Here is a 12,816-nt window from a genome sequence, read left to right on the forward strand (position 1 = left end):
TCCATTATTAGAAAAATAAGTAAGAAAGCTCTGTAGAAATTATACTAATAAGGAAGCTTCTTGCCTCAAAAAAATGAAAGAAATAGGAAAGGAGGAAGGGAGGAAAGAAGCAAAGTAAGAGGATATTGAATAAATGAGTCCACGGATTGAGTCTTCCATAAAAATTACATTATTTTGAGAAATAAAACACAAAGCAAGAATACTGAGCAGTGAAGAACATCATGAGTTTTAGCAAAAGAAGAGACCCCAACATTTATCAAGACCCTTAAAACTCTAATAATGGTCTTCATCAAGAACTGAACTGAAAAATAAAATTGATACGATATACTTCCCACATTTCTAGTAAAAATCCAGCCAAAGTTCGGCTGTCCCTCTATGACAGCTTTAAAGATTCCTCCAAATTGTTGCCACTATGTTATTTTCACCACAAAAACAAAGTTATCTCAATAAAATTTGCAGAAACATTATCATTTTGTAATGCAAGCTACTCCTGGAAAATTTCTCTTAGTAAATTTAAAGAAACATTTCTAATTTCAAAATACAGTTGGAAGCATCACCATTATTTTCTAGCTGTGCTTCAAGTAATTGTTTAAATATACTTAAATATTATGAAATCTGATTCATATCCAAAAGCTACCCTGGTCTCTCCTCACAAATGTGACATAACTGTAGAATATTGTAAATACTTTTAATATTTAGCCAAAAAGACTGTCCTAACACAAACAAGCACCATATCCCCTCTACCCTCCCACCCCCTGCCCAAAGCCTTCCTATAACCCTGTGGTATTTATTTCAGTTTTCCTGTATTTTGAAATTGCCTGGTTAAGCCAACACTTGAAATTTTTAAAACCAGTTTTAGGTTTTCTCACAAAATTTAAAATAAAAAAAAAAGACTGTGCAAGCTACGGGGGGAATCTCATTTCCAAGAGGTTGGCTTCAACTCCATTATGACCAACATCACATTTAAGTAGTAAAGGTGCCATCCTATACCAGGGGTTTAAAATATTGATCCTTTATGCTTTAGGGGTCTTTTCTCCTACTGTTGGCTATGTATTCCTTTCATCCTTATTGGGGGTTATTTACAGGAATCACCTATTCTGAGAGTATAAGGGGGTTTGGTTATTACTGAAAATACTATCTGGAGGAGGTGAGGACACTCAGAAATTGAGGACACTGACAAATTAAGTGTTGGTAAGAGGTTTACAGCTCTTCCCCATCAGCCAGATATGAAAAGCAAGAAAACAATAAATTTCAAGAGAGAAGCAAAAATTCCTATTTTCTCATTAAAGAAAACAGTCATACTTAATATTAACTGCTTAGATTTATGGAAATAAGCACTCTAGCAAAATCTGAATATATAAACAAATTTCAGGAAATAATTTTTCAGTGTGTAGTGGAGAATTGTAGTTCTTCTATAGGGCGTTCATTTTAAAAACAAGCGTCAGGTAAGAGGTCACAAGGAATAAACAGAAAAGTGGTAAGGTTTTTCTTTTTAAAGCAGACTTGAATATTTAAAACAAACTCAAATATCAAATAGTAATCAGAATAATAGAGAAAAGGGTGTGGAAGGGGCCTAAAATAGTAGAACAATTTAAAATACGGACTGTCAAAACTAACACTGAAATGATGTCAAAAACCTTGTAAAACTATTGCCATAGCAGTGCCTATGTTCTCATAATTTATTATTTAGGAATGTTTATGTACTAAGGGGTTGAAATTCCACAAAAAAATTAGGCCAAACTTTTGTTAGATTAATAATCAAGTTTCCTTCTCTACTCCCAACCTGTAAGCTGGAATACTAGGGTACTTCACACGTCAAGACACGTCAAGACAGGTGTACAAAGACGACTGATTGCAAGAGTTACAAACAAAACTGCACTGACTAAACAGTTATCACACTTTCCTTTCTCTTCCATCTCTAAGAAAACCTATCTGGTCTTCTCTACTTTCCAGTCCATGTAATTAAGAGAAAGAAGTCAGGGTATCACTTTTTGATAGTTACCATTCAGACTTGGTGAACTAGTGTCTAGTGTGAATGTACAGGGATAAGAGTGGGGAAAAAGCAGGGAGGAAGAAAGAAGGAATGTTTAAAGAAAGATACATACCTGTCTAAAGGAGAGAGAAGACCAAGATTGCTACTTTCATTTTTGATACTGGATTCATAATTCCAGTCTATCAAACTCTTTCATGTTAAGGTGATATTAACCAGTTCTCAAGTTATAACCAGACCAAACACAATGATACAGGAACAGTCACAAAGTAGTCTAATTCCACAATCATATTATTTCGAATATTCAAATAACCTCATTTTTCAGTTAAAACCATAGATCTTTCTTGGGGTGAAAAACTTACAAAATGTATAATATAGTCACACAAAATATTATACCGGAGAAGAAGGTGTGGCTACATTTTCAATGAGGGAATGCAGAAACTCAGATGAACCTTATCCACAGCATTTATTTTTAAAGAGGAAGACCTGAGGCTGTTATACTAACTCATTATTTTAAATAAAAGACCTTAAGGAAGCAATCAAAGAAATAGAGATTAGAGCAGAGGAAATAGAAGCACTGAAGAGTCCAGGAATGATGTTCATCTGACGAGTGTGTTGACGATGAAGCCACTTCGGGTGATGATAAAAGACAAGAAACTTTACTATACACAAGAATGAAAGATGCGACCACCTATGGCTCCTACTATGCATTTATGTAAAGGTCGATCGTATTTCATTTAGAACACTGACGGAGATATACTAGCTAAATACCTCTGCAGACTCTTAGCCTTCTATCTATCACTGTGGAGACAGGTTGAAAGGAAATATTTGACTAATAATTCAAAGGAATTTACAGGGATCATAAAACCAACATAATAGAATTCATGTGTTTTACCAAGGAACACTTTGAAGAATTATATTGAATGTGAATGTACAGAAACTCATAACATTATAATTTTTAATTTTCATGTTGAATATCTTTTTTTTTAAGGAAGTACAAGTAAAAGATCAAGAGAATCTTAGTCTTAATCTCGCTCTTATTTATCACTATCACACTTGAGGGTCTAGTCTACGGGCAATGAAACACCGCGATCAATGTTTCCATATAATGAGCTCAATATTCTACACCAACGTATTTCAGACATTCCTGGGGAGGTAGATTCTTGGACTCCATCCCAGACCAAATCAAATCTCCAGAGGTGGGGCTTTGGAATACAAATTAAACTCTCAAACTAAATCTTACACATACTATAGTTTAGGAACCACCGTTTTAAATTTTGCCCTTGAAGAGAATATGTTTTTTGATGGGAGTCTAATCTGCATTTGTTCTTTTTAAGACCCAACTCAGGGGTTATCATCTTCAGGAAGACTTTTCTGAACTATGTGTTGTACTCCTCTATTAAACTTGATTCTGTGGCTATCGTCCCACTTTAGAACACAAGCTCCATTAGGGCTAAGACTCTGTCTATCCAATGAACTGTCTCTGCGTCTGAAGCACTTAGAATGACACACACACAACACATACTAGGTACTCTTACAAATATCTGTGAAACAAGGAAAAAGTAAATCTGCGTATAAAAAAAGAGTCATAAAAATTGGGACTTATGTAACAGCATTATTGATTTCTTCCACAGGGAATTTAGTTCAATATTTACTGTGCCTATTATGAGTTAGGGGCATATAAAGATAATAAGACAAGGTGTTAATTACTACCAAGGAGGAAGGGGAGACATGTAATAAAATTACAGTTAAGCTTTAATAAAGGGCAAAGAAGAAATGTAAATAAATTGTCTTGAGAGAACAGAGGAAGACAAGAATCTTTCCTCTCACCACTGACATGGCCAAGACATGTGTTAATGGACACAGAGTATCCGCTTTATAGGGTAGAAAGGTGATCATATACAATTAAGGTATCTTTGATTCCCAAAAGTATACAAGGAGCAGAACAAATGGATTAAAACATCTTCAGAATATAAGTAAGTATAGGATAAAACGGTAAATTGATCCCCAAGTCTTTGAAAATCAAAATCATCTACAAAGTATGACACAAAAGTACCATTTATGTCACTTAAATCACTGATCTTTTCTTCTCCTTTGTCTTGTATTTCTCTTTCCCCAAGACTATTTGTTTTTTCTCCTTTTATAGTTCTGCCATTCAGTTAAGGTGGATGGCAGTATTGATGAATATAGTGTTACCTAAACTTTTTCTTGCAACTGGTAAAAAGGGATGTAACTGCAATATGCACAGTATAGATTTTAGAGTAATGTATGCCTGAGTTCTAATCCCAGGTCTGCTACTTCCTTACTGGATGACCTGGGGCAAGTCTGCTTAACATCTCTGCTGCAATTTATTCATGTATAAAATATTGATAATATTACTTGCATCATAGTATTATTGTGAGAAGCAAACAAAATAATTACTGTGCTCAATCTTAGTAAATTGTAGTGGGTACAGATGATGTTTTAAAGTTAATTAAAAAAAAAATGCTTCAGCATGTTTGACCTCTACTCAATACTGAGTTTGATTACTCATGACACTGACAGCTACCTCCACTACAGGCCACAGGGTGAACTGGGGCCAGTGAATGGGGCAAAGCTATGAAATAAAAACTTGTGAATAACTATCAGTGTGAAATAATAAGTATCAGTGACACATCCAGTCTATGCAGGCAAATGGAAATTTCATGCAAGTGGATTGGTGGCACTTCCATTCATACCTGGATAAAGTCCTTGAAAAAATGTGTTGGTGACTACTGTTCTCACTGTATCTAAAAATTTACATCTCCTAACAGCCTATCTTTCAGTTCACTTAAAAAATTATAACATTTGGTCTCCCATCTTCATCTTGAAGAGCACCTTCAAATCTATGACCTCTTCTATTGGTGCTCTGTTAGCTTGCAGTCATTGGTTATGCTTTTGATTCACTTGTTAAGTGAAGTGAAGATGACGGTATCAAAAAAATTATTTAACACACAGCAGAAGGCATTAGCACTAGGCTAGATGGAACTGCCCTGTCAGGCCCTACATTTAAACATGAGCATATTAATCAGGAGAGTTTAGATAGTTTTTTATTAGTCTTTCTTTCTTTTTTTAAATTGTGGTCCAAATAATTATTTTTGTCATTAAATAAAACGTTATTGAGAATTCACTGAATGCATAGTAAAAAAAAAGGCAAATGGATTTTACACAAAATGTGGATAGTACAGAAGATACAAGATCAATAGGAGAAAGCTTCTCAAAGGTAAGAGGATATGATACCACACAAATTCTTTGCTGATGTGAAGTACACTTTGTTTCCTGGGCAGTAATAACTACATTTTGCAGCTCATTTGGGAGACAAAGCCTGTAATTCCAGGATCAGGAGCTCTCATGAATGCCAGTCAACTGCCGTATTTGGACTATTTCATTTTGTTATAAAACTTAGGGGATTTTAAGAGAATAAGAAAGTGGGTTGTCTTTCTAAAGTTTCTGAGACAACACCTGCCGCCCACCAGGGGCCCCTACTTCCTAGAATTGTTGAGATATAAGATTTGCCTTTAAGCTTTCATGCAAATTCAAGCACACAGAAGACCAGGAGTACTATCTTGTTCATTAGAGTTAGTAGAGTGAGGCGGGTCTCTTGAGCCCTATTTTATCTTTTTCTAAAAGAACAGACAAATTTTGGGGAGCAACTATTCTAAATTGTGTCAATCCACAGGGTAAAAAGATATGTATTTTGTTATGTGTGGAGGAGAATGACAGCAAATAGCACCCAAAACCAAATGTAATTTATAGTAAATATGCAGAGGAGAAAAATAACCCATAAACTTGACACATGTTTTTCTATTTAGTTATCTGAAAAAGTCAGGGCACCTTCACCTTTACAAATGTGTATTCGTGTATATATACAGACACACACACATACATATAATATGCATATACACACACATACATATGTTGTGTATGTGTAGGCATGTGTGTGCATATAGATACACACATAAATAATTCATAATCTTTGAGGCAGCTGGGGTGGAAGTAGGGTCTTTCTTAAAATTTTTTAAAATTGTTGATTAATTTTAGGCCATAATGGATTTGATACTTATACCAGATAAACCCCTTATACCAAAGCACACAAATTCTGGGCATAGCCTCAAGAAAGACAGATTTAAAACAAATGACAGCTAGTTAGGTCTTTTCCTCACTGAAGGAGAAAGCACCAAACCAATCTTATGTGTTTGATTAGGCTTTGTTACAGCTACTAATAAAACTGATAACTCCTTTTCTTAGGAAGATCCCAGTTGTTACCAATGCAGTCAGCTGTTTCAAAGCTGGAAAAGATCCTTGCACTATTAAATGCCTAAATTCAATTTCGCAGTAAAATCTACACCCCCACCCTCTTCAAATCTCTTTCCATACTGTTGCTCAAAATGCTTGCATGAGATATTTTGCCATCTGATTCACGTTCTAACTTTATAACCTAACTCATTCATAAAGAAACCTGGAAAAGGCTGGCTCATTAATGTGACAATTGAAGAATGGATTTTTCCCTTTAATGCAACTCTATAACACACATTCCTAAACCTCATGTCACCCATTAAAGCATTTGTATTTTATAATTCCTGTGTATGAATGCATAGAGCTGCCATTTTTTAAACTAAAAAATATTAGGAGTTCACTGCCTTCTTGGATTTCTTTTAAGGCCTTTTAGTATAGCCAGGCTGAAGTAATAATACCTATGCATGATTTTGTTTTCTGGTAATAATGAGTTCTAGCTTACAATAATATATAATACATACTTAGCTGGGACTAGAAACAATGATACACTATTTTTTAGTAACTGCTAAATAGTATGTTTTTGTCTTGTTTAACTAGAAATTAGAAAGAGAAAAATGAAAATATTTTTCATATATATAAAAACATTCTATTTAATAAAGTATATGCATAAAATTATATGTCAGGTAAGAAGCAAAATTAAGAAGAAAACAGCTTATAATATTCCTGATTAACCAGAGTTCTTAGATAGAAAAACAATAAATGAAAATGCCTTGCCATTTAAAAAATAACAGCACATTATATGACTTTCACACACTTCAGAGGAAATAAAGATCTTGTGACACTGTTCTGAGGAATCTTTACATTTATAAAAATCGAAGGCCTGATTTTGCAAATACAACTTTCAAGCTGTATGAGCAAATTTAACTTACATGGAAGGCACAGGATGACATCACATTTGAGAAAGTATCTGTAAATTTCATAAAATCCAGTCACAAGTCACTAAAAACTTCCTAAGGAATCTCAGAACTGTTTTGGATGTTCTGATTCAAATCGAGAACTGGAGAGTCCTTATATCACAAATACAAATTGAAGTTAAGTGTGAAGAAGATTTAGAGAGAGAAGTTTCTTATTTGAACGCTACCTGCTTTATGCAGTGTTGGTTACTAAACACTCAGAGCAGATAATTAAAATTTTCTTTAACTTGAATTGTTGTCAATTTTCAACAGCTTTTCTATTGATTATTTAGTTTGTAAAAAATGTGTTTTCACATTGCTACAATTTTAAAGAGTCCATGATTGAAAGAAATTTTAAAGTCAAGTCCTGCTCTATTAGCTTCCTACATTGGAATACAAGAATACAGGAAGTGCTTTCAACAGAAAGTCACATAGTTCTACAGTACAACCTGTCTGAAAGACTTGCAAGGGACCAGTACAATGACTTGGTCTCTTTGAATCAGGCAAAAGCAGAGGCAAATGAAGAAATGAGCTTTTAAAAAAAAATAACATACAAAACTTCTGTTATGAAAATGCCCTTGAGAAGAAATGCGGCACACTGAAACTAAGTGCGCACAGGGAAAATATCGGAAATAAAGCAATTTTCAGAGTGACTGAAACCCCTCAACATAAGATCATTAGATAAGACTCACAAAAGAACTGGAGAAGTGCTTTTTCAGACTATAGAACATTATGAACGTTAGGGACAAGCCAGTCAGAACTATGTTTTATGGATACTATGTAGGGTGACACGAAAATAGTGTTGCAACTAAGAATTCTGATTTTTTAAAGCATTTGTAGTTGTGATTTTTCATGAAAGTACTCGCTCTTTTGTGGATGTAAAATGAACTTCAGAAGCATTTTTTCCAAGCTCTGGAGGACTGTGAGTTTCACAGTAATGTAAGTTTCTCATTTTCCCAAACAAGCTCTACCAGAGACACACATTGTCTTCATTTACGTCAGTACTGGATGTTCTTCCCGCAGAATTTAAAGCATTTTGGTAGAGGGCTGAAGACGATTCTTCGAAGAACAGCTCTTCCAAAGGTGACTAGGTGGACACAGTAATGTCATGATCAGAAATGCTGCTGCCTCGCGTTGTCACTGCTCGTTCACCTGCCGTCCCTCACGCCTCTAGTAAAGCATGCCATCTACACACCTGCTGTCCTTTCGACTCTTTCATTTCAGTCCAGTGATTGAGTTCCTCTTCTCCAGAGCTATTCAGACCTAAAGAAATCCAGCCTATCATCTCTTTCCTTTTCATGCTGCGTTTGTTATACACAGACAGTATGAGCGTCACATCAGAAAGTTGAAATAGGGCCACTTGAAAGACAAAAGTCTCCTTGTATACTGGATTTGGCTGCCCTCTGCGGGTGGATGTCTTGCATTTGGACATCTCTTGCCCCATGGAATTCAGGAGAGTTAATTTAACATATGTATCTACAGCAAAAAACAACATACCACAAATATCATTTGAAACAAACTCAAAACATCTTTCCTGGAACATTTGCTGAGAAGGTTGAGTATTGATACTTGATAAGGATATGGTGTATACCATGTTTAATGGAAATTCAACTTTGATTCCATTTTGATGTAGATGCTTATAAAATGTGACAAGTACAGAGAATGCTAAGGAGGCAGAAAAGCTTTTGGGGGTGGTAATATTTTACCCTACTTCTACGTTGCAGTTATAATTTAAAGGTATACCTCATAATCCTTCCTCCCCGTCCCCCCTCCATCCTTGGCCTCCCACTACCACCCTTCCCATCCCCATCCCCGTGTAGCTTCACTAAGCAGGACATCATAGCGTTAATAAACACTTAGCAAGCTCAGTTAGCCACAGCACTGCAAAGCATTCCACTGTGCTTTCAGAGACTAAGAATAAACAAACAAATAGAAATGAAGGCAAGTGATGAAGAGGAAAAGAGGAAGACAAGAATGCAAAGATGACACTGAAACAGCTTAGGATGAAATGTCAAAAAAATCTCTGCATGGATGTGGTTTTTAAATATATTTTAAAACCATTTAAGGGCCAAAATGAAGGCAAATGCGTTAAGGACTCAAAGTTTAGCAAATTAAGTAAAACTTTTTCCTGGATTCATGCAAGAGTACATTTAATGTGCTTTTTGGATAGTTAAAAGCGAATAGTCTAGGATTCTTTTTTGGCAGAATTTAATGTGAAATTTTAAGTATGGTATCTTAGCTATTTTCATGAATTACAAAGAAAATCGATGTGATGTTTAGTGTACAAAGTGAAACAACAGTTCATTGCCTGATTATTGGGGAGATAAACCCTCTCTTCAAACAACTGTGTTTTCAAATTCTTTAGACTCATGCAAATGATCTTCAGCATGTTGATCCATCATGTGTACTTCATATCAAAATTTCAATTAATTTTAATGAAAATTGCAGCATTTCTCATGAAATATTTACTCCCGTTATATGTATCAACATACAATGAGTGAAAAAAATAAAACCTTCAATTTTAAAAGTTTTGCTTATTTTATAAATACTCTAAATACCATCATCCATAATCAGAGATACATTCTAAGTTAGTTTTATTTAAAGTACCACAGATAATAAATGTGCATTTTTTTGGAAACCAACATGGTGGACAGCTTCACTGCTGGCAAGTTTTAGGGTATTTTGTTTTTGCATGAAAAGACAACATCCAATTAGCCTCTACAGGAACTCACCTCGGATTATATAAACCTGTCCACCTATCAAGTGTTTTAGACAACAGAACAGTCCATCTGACAACAGGGGGTGGAAAGCAGTAAAAGAAATAATGACCAGATGTCAATTGTTGGGTGAAAGAGGGTCAAAGGTTAGAATTAAAGAGGAAACACTGTTCACTGGAGTGGAAGAACACAAAACTTTAGCATTTTAAGTCAGGTAGAGGGTTGCACAAAAGAGTTGGGGAAATTTCATGGAATGAGAACTTTTAAAGTCATTGTGTAATCTTAGACAAAAATTACACTGTTTTAAAGGGGGACACCTTTATAATGATATCCTCTGGGTCTAAAGCACATTGAACATAGAATCATGCAAATTATCACTTTTATAAAAGACTGAATAAAAGTCATCATAGAATCATTATTATTATTAAGCTAAATTTTTGGTTGTCCATGCAATATGTAAATCTTCAAATACTTTTATTACTCTCACTGTAATATTAAATTCAATTATGCAAAACAAAAAAGAACTATCAAAATTTTTGCTCTTGCATGTTGCATTGCTTCTTTGGATAAAAATTGGATTATTCAGTCTATAACACAATTCAAAGCTTAGACGCTAAGTATATATGGAGGGTCACAATCATATAATATACATAAGACAAACTGATAAAACTGTCTTATGTTTTACTTCATGACTACTCCACTTCATATAATTACTTTTAATTATATGAATGTATATTTATAGGTTATGTTTATATACTAGCTACCTCCCAGCTAACATCATTAACCATCCTGATACTGAAAATCTCATTGTAAAATAATGGAAATTGCTATAACCTACTGTTTAACCTGAAAAATCTACTGGGTATTGTGGATGCTAATCTTTTTTAACCTGCTGGGTATCTGACTCTGCCTCCACCCCTCTCCCTTCATTTCAGTTCTGATTAGTGTTTCTCTCTTTCACCAGAGTACCTATAGCAAGAGCAGAAAGGCAAACATATCACTTCATTTTGCAATTTTTTAGCATTTCAAGTAAAATATTTGTCAACAAATTAAGCTATTACAGCAGGAAGGGAAAACTGATGGCTTGTGGCCAAACAGAACCCCAAATAGTATTTTATCTGTTAGGGTGTTCACAGATGTTTGGATCTGAACATCCTGAGGCAGGGTGTGTGCTCGGGCCTTTATCACAGGCCTCACATTTATCCTTATCTTTCATCTATACATTTTGCTCATTTAAGTTACTTCTCATGCCATTTGACTTTGCATTCTAGGCATGTATTAATGAAGGTAACCTAAGTCACACTTACAAAGCTATTTATTCTAGCAATTGCTTCTTTCTTAATTTTTTCTGAATTTAGAAAACTCTTTCTGAATTTTTCCTTCTAAAAGGAGAAAGGGGACAACAGTAATTCCATCTGTCTTTTACGCACCTCTGTCTAATCTGAGTCTCAGTTACCCTCTGAAAACACAACCTTGATTTACGTATTCGGAGCACAGACTTCGGGGAGCCGGGTCAGTTGTCCAAGGGCAGAATGACAGAGCTAATTTTGGTCTTCTGACTTCTAACTTGGGGATAGATACATTCCATGATATATGTAAGAAGCAGGGTTCCCAATACTACTTAGGGCAAACCAAGTATATTTTTATGACTTTTCACTTCAGTTGAAAAAATAACTTTAAGGACATTTAGAAAGTAATGTTAATTCAAGGTTGGAAAAAGTTTCCCCTCCTTCAATATTTGATACTTGGAGTAAAAGACTTGCTTGAAGCAAGCTGGTGAGAAAGTTTTAAGCAAATTTAAGGTGGCTATTATTATTCAAGATTTCCTTTCAAATACTTAGTTCAGTGCATTAATGGCTTTCATTTTAGAGGACAAAGAAGATGCTACTTTATCTTCTTTATTTAGAAGGTGATTTCTTTAGACATCAACGCACAGTTGTGGAGGCATAATGGGTGACACTCTCCCTGTACCCCATAACCTACAACCACGACCTTGACCTGGGAGAGAGGGAAGAAGTAAGAGGCAGAGGTGTGGCGCCTAGCTTTCCCTTCCTAGCCTCGAGGGGAAATATCAAACTACTCCTTATTCTGTTTGTCCTGGTAAAGACAAAGCACATTCCATTTAAGAAAAGACTGTTGGCAGTACTGATTTATAATCATAAAAATATGAAGAAATTGGTTTTTTTCATTTTTAGGAAGAAAAGGGGGAAGAATATAGAAGTGTATGCATTAATTTATAGTACTGCATGCAGACAGAAAACGAAACTTTAATCTTCAGGTAACAATAGCTATATATATTCCAATCATATTTGTGGAATATTATTCACTTAAAAAAACCCCTCTAACTTTATCTGGCATTAGAAGATGACAGCTACGAAAGAGATAATTTATTCTGCAGACACTATGAAAAATCAATAGTCCTGTCACCTTACAATTAATATTTTGAATTTCAAATTGTTCTACTTCCCAAATGACTGGAAACAGAAAACATGAAACAGCTGATGATCACACCAGTTCATTTTGATGCGTTAAGACTAAATGATAGGATTGAAAACCCCTAACACTGAGAATCCCGTAAGTGCAGAAAACATTAGAGTCAAAAAATTTTTTTCACTCACTGGGTGGTCTGTTTGCTGCCAAGTTTCTGAAGTGGCTGCCTTTTATCACTTCTGCGGATAGTCTTCCGGTTGTGGCATTATAAAGCAGGCCAATGAGAATTTCAGGAACAGAGCCATGTTCAAGAGACTGACATGAGGAGGTACTTTCACTACAGGACATTTCTGACACGCTCACTTGGGAGTCACAGCCCTGTAATCAAAGAGGAAATCTCCATAGTATATTGTAAAAAAGATATATTAAGAGATACATTGTTAATACCATGTTTATTGGAATTGGATAGCTA

At 35.0% G+C, this 12,816-nt stretch overlaps 1 protein-coding gene across 3 annotated transcripts in view; it reads right to left on the bottom strand.

Moving 5' to 3' along the window:
- Positions 1 to 763: 763 nt before the first annotated feature.
- Positions 764 to 12,816, bottom strand: part of SYT14 (synaptotagmin 14) — a 214,976-nt gene continuing 202,923 nt past the window's right edge. For 2 of the 3 annotated variants that reach the window (XM_073216984.1, XM_037015377.2), the window contains 2 exons: positions 12,533 to 12,722; positions 764 to 8,673 (listed from right to left, as the gene is read on the bottom strand). In XM_073216984.1, coding sequence (XP_073073085.1) covers positions 8,360 to 8,673; positions 12,533 to 12,722 — 504 coding nt within the window. In that variant the 3' untranslated portion in view covers positions 764 to 8,359. Of the gene's footprint in view, positions 8,674 to 9,929; positions 9,987 to 12,532; positions 12,723 to 12,816 lie in introns of all 3 variants that reach the window. The other variant, XM_073216983.1, reaches the window with a different exon arrangement.

This window comes from Manis javanica, chromosome 11 (assembly GCF_040802235.1).
Source record: "Manis javanica isolate MJ-LG chromosome 11, MJ_LKY, whole genome shotgun sequence".
NCBI lineage: Eukaryota > Metazoa > Chordata > Mammalia > Pholidota > Manidae > Manis > Manis javanica.